Raw genomic sequence first — 19473 nt, 5'->3', positions numbered from 1 at the left:
GCATAAACTGTCATTTATAGAAAAAAAGCCTTTTTTACTGTTTGCTGTTATTGATAAGACATCTGTGATTTGCACAGAGGATATGGACAAATGCAGCACGTGAGTGACATAATTTGTGAGACTCTTGCTTCGCACCGCTCATTTGTTCTCTTTACGTACCTTTTCTTTTATCTCTTAAAGTCCATTTTAGTTGTGATTTGTTACAGCTTTTAGACGAGAGAAAGCCCATTCTAGCCAGTGAAAAGATGAGCTGTACTTTGTGCTTTGGATCTGGCTTGAAGCCTTTTGAGTGTTACCATTTTTAGGGAAGTACTCACCTGCCAATGTGGACCTAAGCAAAGCAGAAATTGCTGCCGGTGGGTTTTTTTTACAGATTCAATTATCTTGCTCCTTAACAGTGATTTAGTTTGTCTTTTCTTAAAAATCTTATTTCTTCCTCTTGAACTAAATCCTTAAATTTTGTAGGTATACAAGTGTGCTTGCTAACTAGTCCCATGGCTGAAAGAAGATGTATGCAAGTCAGATGTCATGAACTTAGATTAAGTGCTATAACTAAGGAGGTGCCTTCAAAAAAGGTTCTTTCTGAAGAAAAGGGGCTGATCAACCTCTACGTAGTCTTCTAAAAGGACTACCAGTCCTTATCAATGGCTTGTGTGATTTTAGGATATAACCACTATGTTGGAGCAATTATTTGACTTATGCATCCTGTCTCTAGTGTGACTAGAAAACTCAAAGTCAGAAGAAAGTGTAATAAGACATAAAGTGGGGATTTAGGCTAGTTTATAGGAACATACTTAACCTCTCTGTGCAACTCTCTGTGTAATGGGGATAATGTATTTAACTACAGAACAAGAAGTTTGAGGATTAGTTGGTTAATGAATTCATAGTACCCTGAGCATGAAAAGTGGGCTCTAAATGTTTTCCCATAGAAATTTCTCCACTACTTAAAGAGAGAGGAAGAAGAAAGCCAATTCATTGCTTTAAAGAATTGTGAGAATTCCATCAAGAACACAGATAATTAAAGTCATATTAATAGATTTTTAGGTCTTCATTTTCCCGTTGAGGCCAGGTGTCCCTGATTTTTTCTTTCTTTTTTTTTTTTTTTTCCCTTTTCCCCTTCAAGCAATGTCCCTGACTCAGTTGCCAAAGACCGAGAAGCAAAAGTGCCCATCTAGCTTTAAACTTGATACCTGCAGCAGAGTTACAAGGTTAAATAAATGGGGTGGTTTTGTTGTGTGGGTGGTTTTTTTTTTGTTTTTTTTTTTTTTTTAAGCTAAGCAGAACACTTCAAAAAGATCTCCCCCCCCCCCCGCCCCCTTCCTTCCCCCTAATGTATTTTTAGGCTGTATGCACTCCTGCCTATGTCTGTGCCTTAGTCCCAGTTGAAGATTTCAAGGGAGATGAGCTCTATTTTGTTTCTCCCTTGTATTGCAGATAGGGGGAGGAGGTGGTTATTAGAGAGAAGCGCTCTCACTCGCTCGCTCTCTCCGTTTCTCCCTCTCTGGCTGATAGCACTTATCTCTCGCTCTCTCTCCTTCTCCTAGGTGATCCATTTCTAGGCAACGTGCTGGCTGGTACTGGAGCTGCCAGCTCTCTCTGCATCCCACCAGCAAAGCAAGCTCCAAAAGCAACCTGCAGACCATCATCTGCTTTCCTCTGCCTTGCTCCGGGCACTCCTCCTCTCGCTCCTGCCCTGTCCAACCACTACCTTGCGCGACAGAGACAGCACGCTGGGCTTGATTTGCAGATTTCTTTCTATTTTTTTCTCCAGTTGTGGGAAGCAATTTTTTTAAAGCGAAGGGTGGTGGTGGGGGAATCTCTGCATTACTATCTGCATTACCTTGAAGTTCACTTTGTTTTTTGACCTCCGGGGGGGCTTTTCCTGCAGGAATCTGGCTGCTGGAAGCGGGATCGCCTGCTCTCCCGCTTGCCCGCTCCTCCTCCCCTCGCTGAAGGCGAGCCGTTTGCTGCGGGCTCCTGGGGCTTCTCTGGCCAAGAGGGTTCGTGTGTGAGCTTGGGTGTGCGTGTCTGCGTGCGTGTGTGTGTGTGTGTGCGCGCGAGAGCGTGTGCGTGGCGTGGGTTGGAAGTTGCTGTGCAGCAGCCGGGACCGAGCGGATCCCTGGACCCGGCGGAAGGATGGGGATCGTCTGACCAGCAGAGGCGTCTGCTGCCCGCGGCGGCGCCCGGGCTGGATGGATTTGCTGCCGGCGCTCCCAGCAACTCTGGTGCTGCCCAGGAGCCCCCCGAAGTGACGCGGGGCTTCGCCGAGGAGAGAGGCGCTCGGAGCCCCGGGCTCGCTCCCTGCTGCCCAGCCGCGGCTGTGCGCCAGCCACCGGGATTTACGCGCTCCGCCGGCGGCACCTCAAACTCTTGGGTTTCCTGCGCCGCGCTCTCCGCCGCGGTGGCACCGTTTGGCGAAGAGATCTGTTGTTACAAAGCCTGGACCTCCGGAGGAGATGGAAGTTTTCTCCCTCATCCTGGTCGTGTCCGTCTGTTGGACTCGAACCTGGAAACCGGCGATTGCAGATTCAATCATTCATATCGGTAAGGGGGTGCTGCGTCTGCTGGTGCTGCTGGACACTTTTCCAGCTCTCCTTTGCAACCTTCTCTCTTCTGCCAGGCTTCCCCCCCTCCCCCCCGCAGCCCCGCTCCCTTTTATCCCTTGCTCGCTTGCTTTTGTTTGTTTGTTTGCTCCCCTCTTATAATTGCCTTCTACCAGGATCTTAGGCGTCCTCTTTTTCCCCTACCGCTCTGTGTGAAGGTTTCTTGTCGGCGGGGTATGTGCGTGCTTTAGACCTTGAGGTTTTGCGCGGCTGAGGAGCTGGGGGACCAGGGCTCGGGCACTTCCCCGGTCCCTCCCCGCAGCTTCAGCCTGCCTTCCTCCTGCCCCGGCTCGCCCTCGGGCGCGGGAGACCCCGAGCCACTCCGTATTTCCCACACTACCGTGACAGCCACGCTAAAGCCCCCCCTTTTCCTTCCTCTCCCCCCCCCCCCCATCCCGCCTTCCTCTCCCGCGGCGGAACAGGTGGTTTGGCAACGTGAGAGCTTCCCCTCCCGCCGGCGGGCGGCCGCAGAGGCGGGGGGCTCTGGTGTGTCCCCCCCACACCCCCTTTCCCGGGCCTCCACCCTGCCGGCCGGGTGGCCGCTTCCCGGGGCCGCGGCGCCTGGGAAGAGTAGCGGCCTCCCCCGCCGCCGGCGAGTGCGGGAGGGAGGGGGGGGCAGCTGGCAGCGGCGACGGGCCCCCCCTCCCGGCCGCGGCGGGCGGCGGCGGCGGCGGCGGGGCAGCTCGGGTGATGCCCGTGCACGGCGCTGCCCGCCCTCGCAGCCGGGGAGGGGGCGCCGGGCCTCCTCTCGCCGTCCGTCCCTGTCCCCCCCCCTTCTCTCTCCCCGTTATCCGGAGCCATCCCCGGCCCGGCAGCCCTCCTTCTCGGTGGGCGCATCCCTGGGAAGAGCCCAGCCCCGCTGCCGAGCGGCGTTTTGTTCCCGCGACTGGCGAGAGCGGGTCGCCCCCCTGCGCCGGCCGGGGATGCGCGGAGAGAGGGGGGAAGAGGAGAGGAGGGGGGGGGTTGGAGGGGAGAGGAGAGGAGAGGAGAGGAGGGCGCTTCCCCCGCGGCCGCTCGCCCATCTGCAGGCACCGCACGCAGGCGGAGCGGGAGCCTGGAAACGCGGGGGCGGGCCGGCGGCCGGTGCCCCGCTGCTCCGGGGAAGGGGCATTTGGGGGCAGGGTCCCGCCGGAGCTTTGGGGAGGTCCCCGCCGTGGTGCCGGCCCCGGCGCCGTGGGGCAGCGGCCGCTCTCCGCCCGGTTGGCTTTATAAATATGTCTGCCGGTGCTTGTCGTGGGGGAAATCTGTGGTGGGTTGCTGTGAAGGGGGAAGCGGGAAGAGCGTTTGGAAAGCCCGACCGTCAAGAGCTTTCCTGCAGGACACCGGTGTTTGGGCAGCGATGCCCCAGTCCTTCGTGTAGCCCTCCCCACCCCCGCGCCCACGGGCTGCCGCTCCCCCGCAACTTTATAGGGGTCAGTCCTTACAGCTGTGTGCGACTGGAGCATCAAACATCGCACAGAGGAGGCAGCGCTTTATGCCCTCCTTTTAAAGAGAGAATGACTTTTCTTTCCTTTTTTTTTTCTTAATTCTTCTTAGTTGTAGACTGTTAAAGCGGCACAAGGAGACAGTTATGTCTTATGATTTCTTTCTTAGAAGCTTGTAACAAACTGATCAAATCCTAGGATTTGGGGGGAAATTTTGACTGTGTAGCAGCTGAGGAGTTTCTTTGCAATGTCCTGTCTCACATCCTCCTGGCTAAGGGAGCGTTGCTGGGCAAGCTGTATGCCTTTGCACTAGCGTAAAGGGAGATGATAGCTTTTCTCTCTTTGTGTTAAGGCCAATTTTGTTTCACTTGTTTATATACGATGGATGCAACACATCCATCATATAATCCAGTACATCCATTACATCCAGTAATGTTCTTTATAATGTTGTTAGTGATTAGATGCATCAACACAGTAAATCCTTATTGGAAGCAGAAAAAACCCCAAACCAAAACCAAAGTAGTTGCTTCTCACACATTTGATTTGTCTTGAGAGACAATTAGTAGTTGACAAGGGGATTACCTCTTTTTTATAGACTGTTTTATGTTGCCATGAAAATGGCAAACTGATAGTTGTTACACAGAGCTTTAAATCTGCTAAAATGAATACACTGAAAATCAATGACCTCAAATTAGAACTGTATTAACACTAAATGGGTAGACAGCTAAATATTCCAACTTGTACAGCTTGCAGATGAAAATTTGGTCCCTAGTAACACCACTGTATTTTGTGACCTGGATGTTCTGACCCCCTTCGTTTTCTCCACTTGTACTGAGTAAACTTACGTATAAAATATTTAGACATAAATAATAAACTGTAGTTATTTATGAGTTTAAAAAAAAAGCAGTAGCAGGGTATTCTGTGAACAAATTAGCTACAGAAGAATTCATAAAGCCAAAGAACAAAACGTTCAGTTCAGGGGAAAAGAAATACTACCAGAGGTAGTACTGACGCCTTAGGCAACAAACAAAATAAATGCATTCCCTTTTTCTCATTCTGCAGTGTTAAGATATTCAAGTGGAAAATATTTTCCCATGTTTGGGAGGGGCAGATGGTCATAAGAAATAACACTTTACCTGTGCGTACCCTTTTTCTGATAGCATGTACTTTTTCAGTATAATGCACTAACTGTCTTGCTTGTTAAGTATTATTTGATGTGTTTCCTTTAAAGGGATGTTTTCTGTCTCAAAGTATGTTACCAGCCATCTCTTAGACAATGACAAAAAAATTTAGTGAGTAGAGATTAATGACTTGGTGATGGCAGTGGGAGGGGTACAGTGATTGGTATCTATCTATGATACGCTTTTTCATATTTCTGTCTTCTGAATGGTTACAGCTGTGGCTTTTGATCATTAGAGCAGGTCTGCGTGTATGTAAATGTACAGATTTAAAAATACACGCTTTCCTATGTCATAGTTTAAACATTGGTAGGGCTGCTTATAGTCTGTACATTTCTGCTGCCCTGCTATTATAAATAGGAACTGGCAGTTCAGAAAGACTACATTAAGCACTCTTGTGAAAATGTTGAAATGAATCGACTCCACTGTAATTTTCCTTACCCCTATATAAAAAAGAAAGGGGCAGGGTTACCATGTCAAAACTGTGCAATTCTGTATTATGCTGCTTCTCTCAGTCCATGCATTGATTGAGTAATTTCATCAGCCCCACATTACTTGATTGCTTAGAAGTTTCCTAATGATCTGTATGCTGTAGGAAGAATCTGGAAGTCGTGAGTGGAATGGCAATGATTTTGTGTTTTATGAGGCTATTCAAAAAGTCGCTCTGATTTATGTAGCTCGAAAGCTCCAAAGTCTTTGAGATTAGCCACGCTGCCTGATAGTTTCTTCATACATCAGTTGTCCCACACTCCTCTCTCCCTAAACAGGAGTTTAGAATAGTGCTTTAATTAAACAGGGATTAGGTGGCATTCCTTGTCAACTGCACAATTTATGTGTGCTTTTTATCTTCTACAGCTGATGGTCTCATGCTTTTATATTCGTACTTCGTGCTCCTTTTTTTTTCCATTTGACATGTACGTAGTAATGCATCCATAAGTGTGTATAGATTTCCTATTGTGCCTGCAGAAACATATATGCAAATATGTGTGTATTAGATGCAGCAAAGCATCTAGGGCAGTGGTTACGTAGTATGGTACAAGAGTTTTTGCTGAAAAAAATACATTAAAGTATTTTTAAAAGCCAGTTCATTGCAGCAGTGTGCAGCAATAGTTCAGGTACCCCGATTACTTCAAGTTGTTTTTTTTCTTTATCAGTGGCTTCGGTCATATGCAGTCAGTTGCGTACTGCCCTTAGCTTTTTATATTTTCAATGACAAGTTCAGAAATACATATAATATCTAGTTATATATATTATAAGTGCTTTCACATATATTTATACATATGCTTTTAATATATATTTTTATATATGGTATATATTTTTCTAAGAGAAAATCAGGTCTGCTCTTCCCTTACTCCTCTCAGCTTTTAGACTCTGCAGGCCCAGACTGCTGCATTCCTTGTGTTAGACAAGTTCCCAGCATTGCTGGGTCCTGAGTTTTGGTTCATACTTTTAAGCTCTTCTGTACCATTGATGATAATATCAGGGCAATTCCAACATGGGGTCTATTGCTTACTTCTTCTGTTGATATTCATAGTGCCCTTAAAATGTAAATTTTTTTTGTAAGGGAAAGGGAGTCTTCTAGCTTGGTGGTATGCATGTCCACATTTCTTCTTCTAAGCTGGTGTACCTACAGTGCAGCTTGGCTTGTATTGTGTTGTGCGTTGGTAATAGGAATTAAATTTGCTGTGCTATTGGTAAAGCCTCATTAGAAAGTATGTAGTGTATGTCACTAACTGTTCATTACAGTATTCTCACATACATTTTGTAAAGTGCAGGATAAGCAAGCAAAACAAATTTATTAAAAACAAATAAATGTCTGTGTGCCTGTAGTGTTTACCAATGAGCGTTCAGGTCTCTGTTTTCCCTGCTCTAGAACTGTGCCAAGGTTATTTGCTTTTTAAACATACATGTGCATGAAGATCTGGAATACAGCATGCTGTGGCTTAGCAGCCAGTAGGTTTTATTAGTAACTATATTCTACTTAAATGCACAGTATGCATAACATACTCTGTGTTTCTATGTGCGGTATTTCTTAAACTTTCTCCTAGATGCTTAGATCTGCGATAGTATTTCAGTCCCTGTAATGTGTGTTAGCGCTAGTTATTCTGCAGCTAAAGAGGGATAATTTTACATGCCATAGATTATGGCTGGGTATCTTCCAAAGGCATGTTTGCCATTAGGTGTCACTGCTTTCTGGAGTGTTTCTTAGTGATCACCAGGGCCTGATCCAGAGTCTGTCATAATCCAGGTGAGTTGCTTAGTTGACTTAAAGATTTTTAAATTGAGCCTGTGGATTGTTGACTACAGCAGGCGGCTCCTTTTCATGTTCTTAAATAATTCTTAGCATTACTTCAAGTTCTTTGTCCTTGATAAAGACAGACAAAAAACCTCAACCATCCATTTTCAAGTGGTGTCCTAACAAATGCCTGACATGGCAATTGCTGCTGCTGCTGCTGCTGTGTGCTTTCAGATGACTACTTATGGATGCATGGATCCTTTATTCTCACAATGCTATCTTTGAAAAAAACACACTGGAGAAAAATCTTTTAAGACTGTGACTACATAAACCTACCAACTAAGGTTCATTTAACTTAATGAACAAAGGCATTAAGTATGGTTCTCTTCCACTCCCTGGCCCTGTAAAGCAAGTGGTATTGGCAGGAGATGACTTTTGTAAGCCATTAGGTTACTCCCTAGATATAGACTTGAATTTACATCACTTTCTTCCATTTGATATATAGCTATCTATAATCTTCCATGACAGTCTGTTTTTTTGCTGAAATTTATTGGAGGCTTTTGCCTTTTGAGCTTTGTATTTTTACTCTTTGTCACTGCTACTCCATTGCTTGATTTTTTTTATTCCAGCACACTAACAATGGTTTTAAAAGTAGTTTATGTGAAAGAGTAGTTCTATTTGGCTATCAGTTTCTAGTTAATTTTCCTAATTACTTGAATTATATATGACAGCATGGTAAAACTCTTCTCATCTACACAATCTCCAAACATAGTTTGTGTTCTATATCTTCCGTGTTTAAAAAATGTATTAGACATAGACAATTACTGTTGCTGTTTGGACTTAAAAGTGTCCCACAGAAAAAGGAAACAGTATTCATAAAATTATCTATATTTTGAGCAAATATGAGAGAATAATCAAATTCTGAAAACATGTTATGTAAGTATATTGCTATACATGATAGCTTGGTATGTGCAAAATGTTGACTTCAGGTGATGCATTGGTAATGAGGCAAACTAGGATAATTTTCTGCATCTGCAAACTCGGATGTCACTTTTTGTGTTTTGGTTGGGTTTTTTTTATTAGATTTGAATTCTAGAAGGTATAAGTTATTATCTAAGCTGGTAAAATTGGAAGAAAACTTTGATTTTAGAGGCAGGCTTGGCAGGTCTGTCAAAACCTGGATGGCTCCACAGCTGTGCATCGTACAGGCCTTACAGTTCAGTTCATGGTCTGGTCACACTCACACCCATCTCTGAGAGCCCTGGATACACTAATTTGTGCTATCTAGAAGTGCCAAGAGGCAAGTATGACAGACACAACCCAACAGTAAAGCATAACATGCAGTTTGCCAGCAAACTGTTGTAGCGGCTAGGAACTGGGCATGAAAGTGCACGTTTCTCTGGGGCATTTTGTACCCTAGACTGGCTGTCGAGCAGCTGGCTTCCTCCTGGGCTTCCTGGGTACAGATGCAATTCGTTTCCTTCTGCGATGTTATTTTATCTTTCTGCACCATCTACTATGTCCATTAGCAAGTAGGAGTTGATCTATTGCTTGCAGTAGTTACCGAAATGAGCTATGTTGGCCTAATATTGACCATGGCTTGCTTTGTTGCTTATCTAGGCTTGTAGACTGTATTGGAGAAGGTGCAATACTGAGCTGGTGCAGTGTGGTACTTGGCACAGAATATGTGCTAAGTGCACGTTAAATAAGTGTGGTGCTGTGCTAGTTAAACCATCCTCAACACCAGGTAAGGAAGGCCTGGGCAAAACCTTCTGGGCACAGTTCTTAGCTGGCTCATGCATTTGAAGCAGCATGCGGAGAAGAGGAACTGCTGTTGTCTCCCACGACAATGTAGAATTTAATTATGTATTCTTGACATAGTAATATAAACATAGAGACTAAAATGGAAGCATTTAGAGGAAGAGTGGGTGCGGAAAAGGTGTCTCTCTTGCCGTATCTTTATGTACTTCAGTCTCTTCCCATGAGCACCAGCAGAGCAGTTTCCTCTCCTGTTCTTCATTGTAGAAGTCAGGCTTTGGTTTCTGGTTATTGTTGGCCAAGCGGTTGTGAGAGATGATGGAATAAGGGAAAGATTCTCTTGTGTCTGCAACCACTGTAATTAATAATGGTTTATGTGACTTGGAGAGTTACAACTGATCTGTATAACAGGGAGGACACAGGCTGAAATTGAAGGTTATTAGATGAAATGTACTAGTGTTTGGATGACAGTTATGAAACTTGGCAAGGGAATGGGCTTCAAATTGTGCAGTGCTGTGGTTTTGTAAGGTTCAAAATTTATATCCTAGTTTCAGTGATAACATACTTAATTCAGAGAAGGAGGTATTTTGTATTCTGTATTGTACCACAGAGTGCACTTCAGCTGGAGAGTCTTGTTCCTGCTTTGGACTGGGGTAACTGTGTCAGCTCAAGGAATGGATGTTCTGTGAGTTCTAAGTGTTGCATTAAAAAAAAAAAAAAGCCCACGTAAAAAGTGACACTTACTTAATGAGAAAGGATAATAAAGTAACTACAGCATTTCTGTGTAACATTAAAGTTATCATGGAAGACGTGGTAGATAGACAAATACTGTAGTTTTAGTTACCTGTAAACTGATGGATTTGTAAGTGCAGCATTAGATTTAAAGTAGATTTCCATTGCACACATTAGTTCTGGAATGATGGCGGAGTAGGGTGGAAAAAAAGATGAGAGGGAAAAAGTTTCCTGAAAGTTATGCTGGTTTTATCTGACAAGCTATGCTCAAGAGGAAATTGAAAAAGAAAATGAGTAAAAATGCAAGGAGGGGAGGAAAATAAGATATCAAAGGCAGTACTGTAGAGTACTTGCAGTGTACAGCCAATGTACAGTACGGACTGTCTGTTAAATGGCAAGCGACAGGTGATAGCTATTACTGGTCATATTAAAACACACATACTTCTCCCTTTCACTATTTTTATTAATTTCTTTCTCTCTTGTATTCCAAGTTCATTCTCTCTTGTATTCCAAGTTCATAGCAAGCAGTTGTGATGGTCACTATGTTCTATATTCTTAAATATATGTTTTTTTCTGTCCAGGAAGAACAAAGTTAAACATACCATAACACAAATATCTGTTATTCGGACAGATAAAGCTGCTTTTTATTTCTCTGGAATTCCACTTATTTGATCTCTTTTGAGACAAATATACCTCCAAAAGTTGGTTGTTATGCTTAAGGCTAGTCTTTCTTCAGCTCTCCCCTTTGTGCACGTATAGAAGCAAGGAGTATATCCGCTATGATATTTGCTATAAATCTCTTCAAAAATGTACTACTCAGGTACTACTTAAATTTCCACTTCCATGCTACAGGCTAATACCAAGCAATGGGGTATGTATTAATGTATGCATATACAATGTATAAACACACATTTCTTCAGTAATCAGAGGGATTATTCTTTTTGAAAGTACTTGGCTGGATTTTTCTTTAATTTGGGATGACATTAGTTTCCACCTTAAGTAACAACACAGAGATTTGGGAGGCTTTTTACTTACAGGCAGGAAGTCATAACGTGAATACAAATCATGAAATGGCACCCTACTGTGCTAGAAGCTGTACAAATATGAAACAAAGTTGGCTGTCAGAAGATTTGAAGATGAAGTGAAAGAGAAGCCTTGGATCTCTCTGCGACTCAGACAGTTTGTACACCAGGAGACGAAGTTGCAAATCTTTTGGCATCTTTTGAGAGACATATTCATTCATTCAGGTTCGTGAATGATCACTCTGGGTACGAAGGAATGAAAGCACATAGGTATGTCTACAAGGAAGGTATAGATGTGGTGTGGCTGATGTCAGTACTTCCTGGTTTGGGGCATGTGACAACAAAACTTAAGGCTCTGAGGTAGGAGAGTTGATGGGAAATGAAGGCCAGCAATGTGTGTATAATCATTACCTACAATGCTTTCTTGCCAATAACACTGGTTAAACTGGCGAAATAAAAACAGTCATTATCTCATCAGCTGCCAACATATTACCCTGTGGCTTTACCTAGTACAGGAACTAATGCATGGTTATGCACATACACACTCTCTCTTGTTTGGGAAAATATTTAATAGCCCAGTTTTGGAAGAGGTCTAAGTAGAAAGAAAAGAGCCCTTTTTGGGAAAGTGGAACAATGTATGTTGCAAAATGCCCTACTTTGTTTAAAAGAGATATTTAAATATAATCAGTGATTCTGAAAGCATCTGCAGCCTCGTTAGCTAGCCTTGCGGAGTTTTAGAATGTTATTGAAATATTATTGAAACAATCTAGAGAAATGATTTTTCCAACTCCTTAGAGTAGCTTTCCTGTTATGGAATTGGATTGCATCCTGGAGGTACATGAGAAACACCCATCTACTTGAAAAAGTTCTCTCCTTTTTGGCAGTGCTGCAGAGTATAGGGACTATGCCAAATAAAATGGCTGAGGGTAGTGGGCAAAAGAAAAGCATGTCCCATATATAATAGATATGCTAGACAGGGAGTGATCAGCAGTGCTTGGCGTCACCAGCATGGAGGGTGATGTCTTGGGGACATCATTGATGCTGTGTCTAGCTGCAAGGAGAGGAGGAGTTTGCAGGTAAAGGACAGCATGAGTTGGCAGCAAACAAAGCATTATTGGGGCTTTCTCTGCAGCAGAGAGAGGCTCTGGGAGCAGGACTACTGTGGGGAAGGTTCTGGTGGTGCCTTCCATGTGGGAGTTCTGGAAAGGGGTGGAGGCTTGTGGTTAGCAGTGGTGGGAGTTGGTTGGATGGTGAAGGTGCAGGAAACATTTGGGGGGGCTAGCCTGGGTGATGGGCCAGGGTATCTTTGTGAGAATACAGGATACTTCTAGGGAATAGCAGGTAACGTTACACTTCTGTGGGCTGGAGACTGGGCTTTAAACTTTTGGGACAGGCCGTATAGAGGAGGTATATGTGTATGCATATGAGGAAAGTTGGGAAATCCAAAGGAGTGAGGCAATGGAATGGCCCAAATATTACTGAAAAGAATAATAATATAATGCAAACGATGCTTTGAGAACAATATATCTAGAAGATAATATTAAGTTTTAAAGAAACTAAATTATAGATTAGAAAATGTGATTGTTTCTCTCTATCCAGCCTCTATGCTTTTAGTGTAAAGTGCTTGATTTGTGCGGTGGATCTTAATTTTTTTTTTCTTTAGCTGATAATTGTACCTGGTTACTTTGCAGAAAAGTGAGATCCATTTTATCTTTGTATTGCCTAGTACCATTGTACACAGATCCAAACAATGAGTACTGAAGTGTCATCTTCCATTCCTCTACTCCCAGGATAACTCCGAGCATATTGTACCTTCCTGTGCCTTAGCATTATCCCTCTAATAAAATAATCTTCCTTTGCTTTCTCCGTGCAGCCCTCTATTGCTGGTCTGTACCGTGCCTCCATGTAAGCACAGCTTCTGTGGCTGGTGAGTGGGAGGAAGGGATGTGCACAGCCACAGCTTCTGCTCCGTTGACTTTTGACCTAGTTTAGGAAGGAAGGAAAGGGAAAATAATGCAGCGTGCTTCTGGTTTCAAAGACTGCCAGGTCTTTCGTGGAGTGAGAGGAAGAGCTCTAGCTCTCTCATCATCTTGAATAGCTGCATAGCTTGTATTAAAAGTTAGGCCTCTCTTCAGTGAAGCTCCAGAGTGGTGAGTGGATCTGCTTTCACACTTATCTTGCGGCATGTGTCCTCATTTGGGTGGTCAAGGCTAAAGTCTGGTTTTCTGTCAATGTCAGCCTTGTCCAACCTCCATTCAAAGCAGCAAAGGGACAGCCAGTGACTTGTATTTCCTCTAAATGAGACACAATAAGAGTTGGGGATAATAGGTTTTAAAATATTTTTCTGTTTGAGATCAATGATCTCTAATAACAGGGCTGAATGATGTATGGGAGGAGGAGGTAAATACTTCCTCAGGGGAAGGTAGATAATGATAGCAATAGCAGTTTCCAAATGCTGAAAATCATCTTCTACAGGAGTTAGGAGTTTAAAAAAAAAAAAAAAAAAAAAGCTGTTCATTAAAGTACTGTGGGTTTTTTTTTTTTTAAAGGCATGCATTTTTTCCCCATTTTTTGTAAGACTGCCAAATGTCCCTGAGGCTAGAATTAATTGGCTCTTTGTGTTGTGTCAAGTAAGGAGTACAACTGTTTTCAGAAAATACTAAGTTCATGGACTCCCATCCAGAATATGAAAGGGAGAGAGAGGCTAACTTTATATAAACAAGGTCCTTGCGTCATTTTGTACCACTAGCTTGAAGTAATAAATAGAATATAGAAATTGTTAGTGTTGGTGCTTTGGAAGCTGTTAAGGTTGTCCCTGTAACCCCCATCCCTTCATCCTGCCTAATTCTCTCTTTAGAACAAGCGTGTGCAGTTTTCTTTCCCTCTCACCTTCAGGCAACTGCAATGAATAATCAAATGTTTGCTACTTGGGAATAACCAGCGTTGGGGTTTTTTGAGGCAGCTTCAGGAGTAAGTACCATGGAGAGGTATGTTGTTGTTAGCGTTGCTTTAGCAGTACAACAGAGAGGTTACTGGTTGCAGTTCATTTCACAAATTCGCCCTGACCATTTTGGATTTGAAGGTATTTTATAATTTTTAGTACTGCTGTTTCAAAGGCCACTTCTCACGATGGTTTGAAGTCAGTGGACGGCAGCAGATATAAGCTTTGAAATAGCTCTTTTGTGGAGGGCTTTGAGGAGTATGTCTTGGAGCCGTTGCATTAAAATTCCAAAGTGTTAACTTAAATGTAATAATGCTCTGACAAAGTGCTACTACCATCTGCTAGTGAGGATTACTACTATTTAAAAATCTCTGTAATTCCCAGAAAGAGCAGAGGAGTCATGGCATGAAGAAATGTCTAAATTAGTATTTTAGTTCAAGGAGTCATAAATTCTTTGTGGGGACCACTGCCTACTAGAGATTTTGTGTCACACTCTCAGCTTACATAAAGGAGTAAATATTTGTGGTATATGACTAGAGTGATGCCTGTTTCTAATAGTTCCCAGCTTGGCCCCCAGTTTTGCAGCAGAATCCTATCTATTTACAACTGCTTCTCATTCACATCACAGTAACAATTCAGTGTTAACCACAAATACAGTTTCTGTGACAAAATAACAAGGGAATGTCCTCATCATGGGTATTTAGAAAGCTTCATTCCTTATCATTTAGCTCTTCTGGACTGAGAAACAGTTCTTTGTTGAGTGTTCCTATGGGGCTTTGAACACCACTTAGCCCTTTCTGGACATGAAAGTCGGTCTACACTTAGAGGATGATCTGCTGCTGGAAATGTTCTCAGTAGCAGAACATCTGCATCCCCAGACTTCTCTCAGCAGAACATGCAGAAATAATTCGATATCTAGTAAGGAGAGAGTCAGACCAGTTTCGAACCTATTCCAAAAGCCAGTGTAACTTACTGGTATCTGTTAGGAAATGCTTTCTGTGCCAGTATTAAGGCTGCTTTACTCATATTAGTGAACAGCTACATCTTGCACAATATTTAATTTTGGAGATCCATATTAAAAGATACACTTTATAAAAGCTCCAGTTGAGAAGAAAAGGGAAAATGCGGCCAACCAGAAGCATTTTTGGTGTCTTTTTCTTCCCTCTCCTAAAAAGGATTCATTGAGTTTTATTTATTCACAGTCATGCATGGACTATAACTAATGCTCTTAACTAGCTCTGCAGAGAAGTAGATCATCTCTCTCATATGCCTTTAGCTGAAATAATTTTCATCAATATTTCTTGCTGGAGTACAGGTTGTGTGTGTTTACATATGCCTGTTGGTACAATGACTATGTTGTCCATGTAGCTAAGACATACTAAGACCAACTCTCCTGGATGATATACCAGTTCTACCTTTTATTATTCTTTTTTATTATTTTTCCATGCTGGAAGTACAACTGGAACTGATTGCTTGTTTGAAGAGTCAGGTCTCTTTCACTTGTTACTTTAGGTGTAAAGATTTTCACCTCTTCCAAACTGCCCCTTAGGAACCCACACTGCTTTCCTTTTTTTTTCATGGTAGACAGGCTGATCACCCATGAAGTTACTTGCTTGAGACTAGTCACTGTAGAGCCAGGGTAAATGAAAGATTTCTTGGCTGTCTGTTGCTCAATCCAAGCAACTATGTTGTCTTGTACTATTACTGAGAGGTATTTTGGTTTATCTGATGTGAGAGAGGGAGTACAGAGAGCCACCGTCTATTGTGTTAGCAAACATCGATCTGAGGCATGGGGAATGGAGACTGTTTGCATTGTGAGAATAAGGTCTTATCTTAAGGGTATTCTTGTCATGCTCTTGCTTTTTACTTAGACAGGCTTTTGTTTCCTTTCATATCTGGTGTATATGGAGACGTAAGAACAGATGGATTTTCCACATGTTTACAGTGAATAATAGGCTGATGAAACAGAATTGGCCAGTCCACAGTTGTCAGTCAGCAAACCTGCCCCTTTGAGGGATCTCCATTTATCATGACTGGGTGCTGAGTAATTGCTACCAGGTCTACTGCATGGTGACCCTGCGTGAGAATGAAGTCAGGTGTATTCCCACATCATTTTCGCTGCTTTTCTCCTCATACTTAGATGTTTATCTTCTTTAAAAACTGTTTTAGTACAGACAGATTCAAAACATACATGAGCAGGAACTGAACCAGGTCATCATACAGTTCTTGCCTCCATGATGGAGTATAAAAATGGTGAAATGCTGTACAGGGCACATATTCATTATCTGTTTCTTCCTTTACAATCATTTAGTCTAAACTTTTTTTTTTAAACTGTGCAGAAAGGTGCTATGTGGGATTTAAAAAAAAACTGCTTAGAAGTGCTCAAAACCACAGTTCTTACAGTGAATCCTCCTCAGTACCTACCTCTATTTATAGATAAGCAAGTGTCTTTTAAAAAGCATGACTGCTAAAAGGTAGAGCAGCCTGGCTGAAAGTGTCAGGGGCCTAAATGAGACAAAGCTGAGAGTGAGTTAGCCCAGGAATATTCTGGTACAATTTTCTGAGGAGCCACTCGTGGTAGCTAAGCCAGCTCATAGCTTTGCATCAGGCTGCATGTGATACAGGGCAGGTGTAATGTTGCCCTCCTTTCATTACCTTCTCACCAAATAAACTAGGCCATACTCCTGGCCTGCCCTGAGCATCCTGCTTTGTGTATGCTACTGCCTACCTTTCTCATTCCCAGCAAGCTGCTTTTTTCTTATCCCATCCCAGGTTTGCCCTTATCCTACTATCCTGGAAGCCACTTCCAGGGGAGAGTTAAGGCTTTATCTGTGTGCCAGCAGTTTCTTGCGGTCATGAAATGCCAAGGAGTGAAGCCAAGCAAGTGGAGAGCTTTCTGCCACTTGGCAGGTGCTTTTCACAAGCAGTTGTCTGTCTCTCTCACCGTGTCTTGGGCTAGTCCCTCCAGACAGAATTTGATACCTGCAGTGACATTTATCATCATAGTACCTATGTTGCAAACAATACCCTTGGTCTTGGAGATCCAGACCTTTAAGATAATGTGACTACATGTTTGTGGATTGGCGTGTAAGTGTATTTATGTTGCAAGCTGGCATAATGGTAGGAAGGAAATGGAGAAGTTTCTGGGGCAACAGCTTTTCAGGCAGGAGCTGTCACTGAAATTCGTAGCTAAATGGCAAGAGAAGTGTACCTCGTGTTTCCTGGTACTGTCCATCTAATAGCGTTGCTTAGTGTCCGTGTTGTGGTAATAGTACCTGAGATCACGGACCTGTTTTACGTGCTGTCTGTGTACATAGTAAAAGGCAGTCCATGCTGAAGTTTCTGTAATCTTGTTGTCTTGTTGTTTCTTATCAGCTTCATTTACTTAGTCTCATGCCCCAGGACAATGCTATTGTATTCATGTTTCCAGAAAGGCAAGGGAAAGCTTCAGTAACAGTTTTAGCCTGAAACTATTTGGGAAATGCTTCTGCTTCTACTACCTCTTTATTTTTCCCCACCTGTGCTGACAGATTATATTTATTAGCACAACATAATTTTTGGAGCCAAAATACTTATTAAAATCCTCTTTAAATTACTTGTTTATTGGTCTGCTTCTTGTAAGATAGGATTTTTAGGTTCTTGTTGGTGTCATTTCCATAGTATATCACAATGCCTTTAAATGGCACTGGTTTGGGTCCTAGGGCTAACTCACCTGGGCACAGTACCAAACTCACTTTTCCTTGGTCTTCCGTTCAGTGTACAGTCTATATTTAACTGCTTTTATACACAACCAAAAGTGAAGAGCAGATAGAGAGGTTCTATTTTTTTTTTCTAACTGATTATCGTAAATTGTGCAGCCAAGAAGTTTATGCAGTGGCACAGCAAAGGATTTTGCATGCGTTTGTTTTTATGTCATGCAATACAATATTTTTGCCTTCAGCTGCTGACCACTGAGGCTGCTGACTGAATACAGCCTTGAAATATTCTCAGACTTTGTTTTTTCTATTCTGTAAAGATCTGAAAGAACTTCTCACTGTCTCATCTCACCTGCTGAGCAACCCAGACCATAGTGTACATTTGAACATGTTGCTGGATTTGGATGGAATTTTATTACTGTATTACTTCTTTTCTAGGTAATAGCTCCTACTGGAATGGTCATCAGGATAAAGACTGCTGGCCATGCTCTTTTTTCTCATTTCTAACTGGACTATGATGAAGGGCTAATAGGATTTTCAAAGTAGTCACTGACTGCCACTTTTTCAAGCAGGGCATGCAATTCATAGGTCAAGTTATTTTCATAATTCCTGAGGGTTGTGGTTGTGTGGCCACTAACACAGTCTGATAGACATGAGTGTGTGTGGATAGTATTTTTTTTTTTTTTTTAGGAGATATGATGGGGGAAAAAGAAAAGATTTCCCACATCACACATTAGAAAAAGTTGCCAGAGCCGTTTAAAAGGAAGCAAAATGGGCTATAACTCTCTTCTTACAGATTATTATTTTAGACTAAACATCATGTCCTCTGTTGTAGAACATTTGGAGAAATAACATGTCTGCCATTAGGCCTGAAATCTGTTCTCTGCCTTTTCAGACTCTGGCATGACTTCTGAAGTCAGTATGAATCATTCCATTGGCTTTATTGGACTTTGGATCACATCTTCTATGTTTTTGTGATTCTTCCTTGTCCTTTTATCCTTCCCTTCTCCATCCCATCAACTACTTCCTTGCCTTTTTTTATTCAAAGTCATTAGTAGCTGCCAATACTTGTAAGCAGCCTTTCAGTAATGCATGTGGAGTATTCACGCATGTCTGAATTAAGGGAGACTGATTAGGGAAATCTTCACATTTCCAGATTTAAACATAGGTGGAAATACCACTGACACATTATTCCTATTATTATCTTCTGTATTGCTTTAAGTATTTGTCTCAAGAGGCAAAAACCTTATTTAGAAGCTACTTAATTTTCATGTGGATTGCTACTGTTACAGGCAGAAATTGGGGCTTTAGGTGCACGTTTCAAATATATGTGTGTATTTATGAAAGCAGTCAAGCTCTAGCTTGTGTAAAGGTAGCTAGGTTGGTGTTTCAAATCATACAGTAAATGCATTTCCACAGGTATAGGAAACTACCTGTTTCTTTTTTACAGATTCTTATCTGCTGTTGCAGACAAACTTGCACTATCTGAAGGAATTGCTCTATTTTGCATTTGCTGTGTATGTGGAATATCCAGTTTGAAAACCTAAAACCGAAAATTGTAAATGATTTCCTGAATTACCAGAGGGTTATTTGTTCGTGTTTGGTTTTTTGGGTTTTTTTTTTCTTTTTTTTTTCCCCTCTGACATACAGTACTCTATCATTGTAAATCCACCAAATAGTGGGCTAATTAAAACACTATTGTATATTCTACAATGCAAAGCAAGTGTTAGTGTGGAAAAGTGCACATCTGTTTTTGAACTTCTGATTATATTTCAGGTAGGCTTTACAAGCTGCTGCTTCTTTTGTTTCACACCTTTCTTCTTACCAAGGGGTTGTCTTTAAATGCAAAAGTATTTTTGAGAACTACATTCCCATCAGAAATAT

General features: G+C 42.4%; 1 protein-coding gene across 2 annotated transcripts in view; it reads left to right on the top strand.

Moving 5' to 3' along the window:
- The first annotated feature begins 647 nt into the window (after window positions 1-647).
- Window positions 648-19473, top strand: part of GRID2 (glutamate ionotropic receptor delta type subunit 2) — a 737357-nt gene continuing 718531 nt past the window's right edge. Inside the window, exon 1 of one of the 2 annotated variants that reach the window (XR_011324830.1) lies at window positions 648-2544. Coding sequence is in view for 1 of the 2 variants with exons in the window: in XM_069784511.1 (XP_069640612.1) it covers window positions 2457-2544 (88 nt within the window). In the remaining variant the exon portion in view is untranslated. The remainder of the gene's footprint in view (window positions 2545-19473) is intronic. The other variant, XM_069784511.1, reaches the window with a different exon arrangement.

This window comes from Haliaeetus albicilla, chromosome 1, assembly GCF_947461875.1.
Source record: "Haliaeetus albicilla chromosome 1, bHalAlb1.1, whole genome shotgun sequence".
Classification (NCBI taxonomy): domain Eukaryota; kingdom Metazoa; phylum Chordata; class Aves; order Accipitriformes; family Accipitridae; genus Haliaeetus; species Haliaeetus albicilla.
The sequence above is the reverse complement of the archived record's forward strand: the minus strand, read 5'-3'. Positions and strand labels throughout refer to the sequence as shown.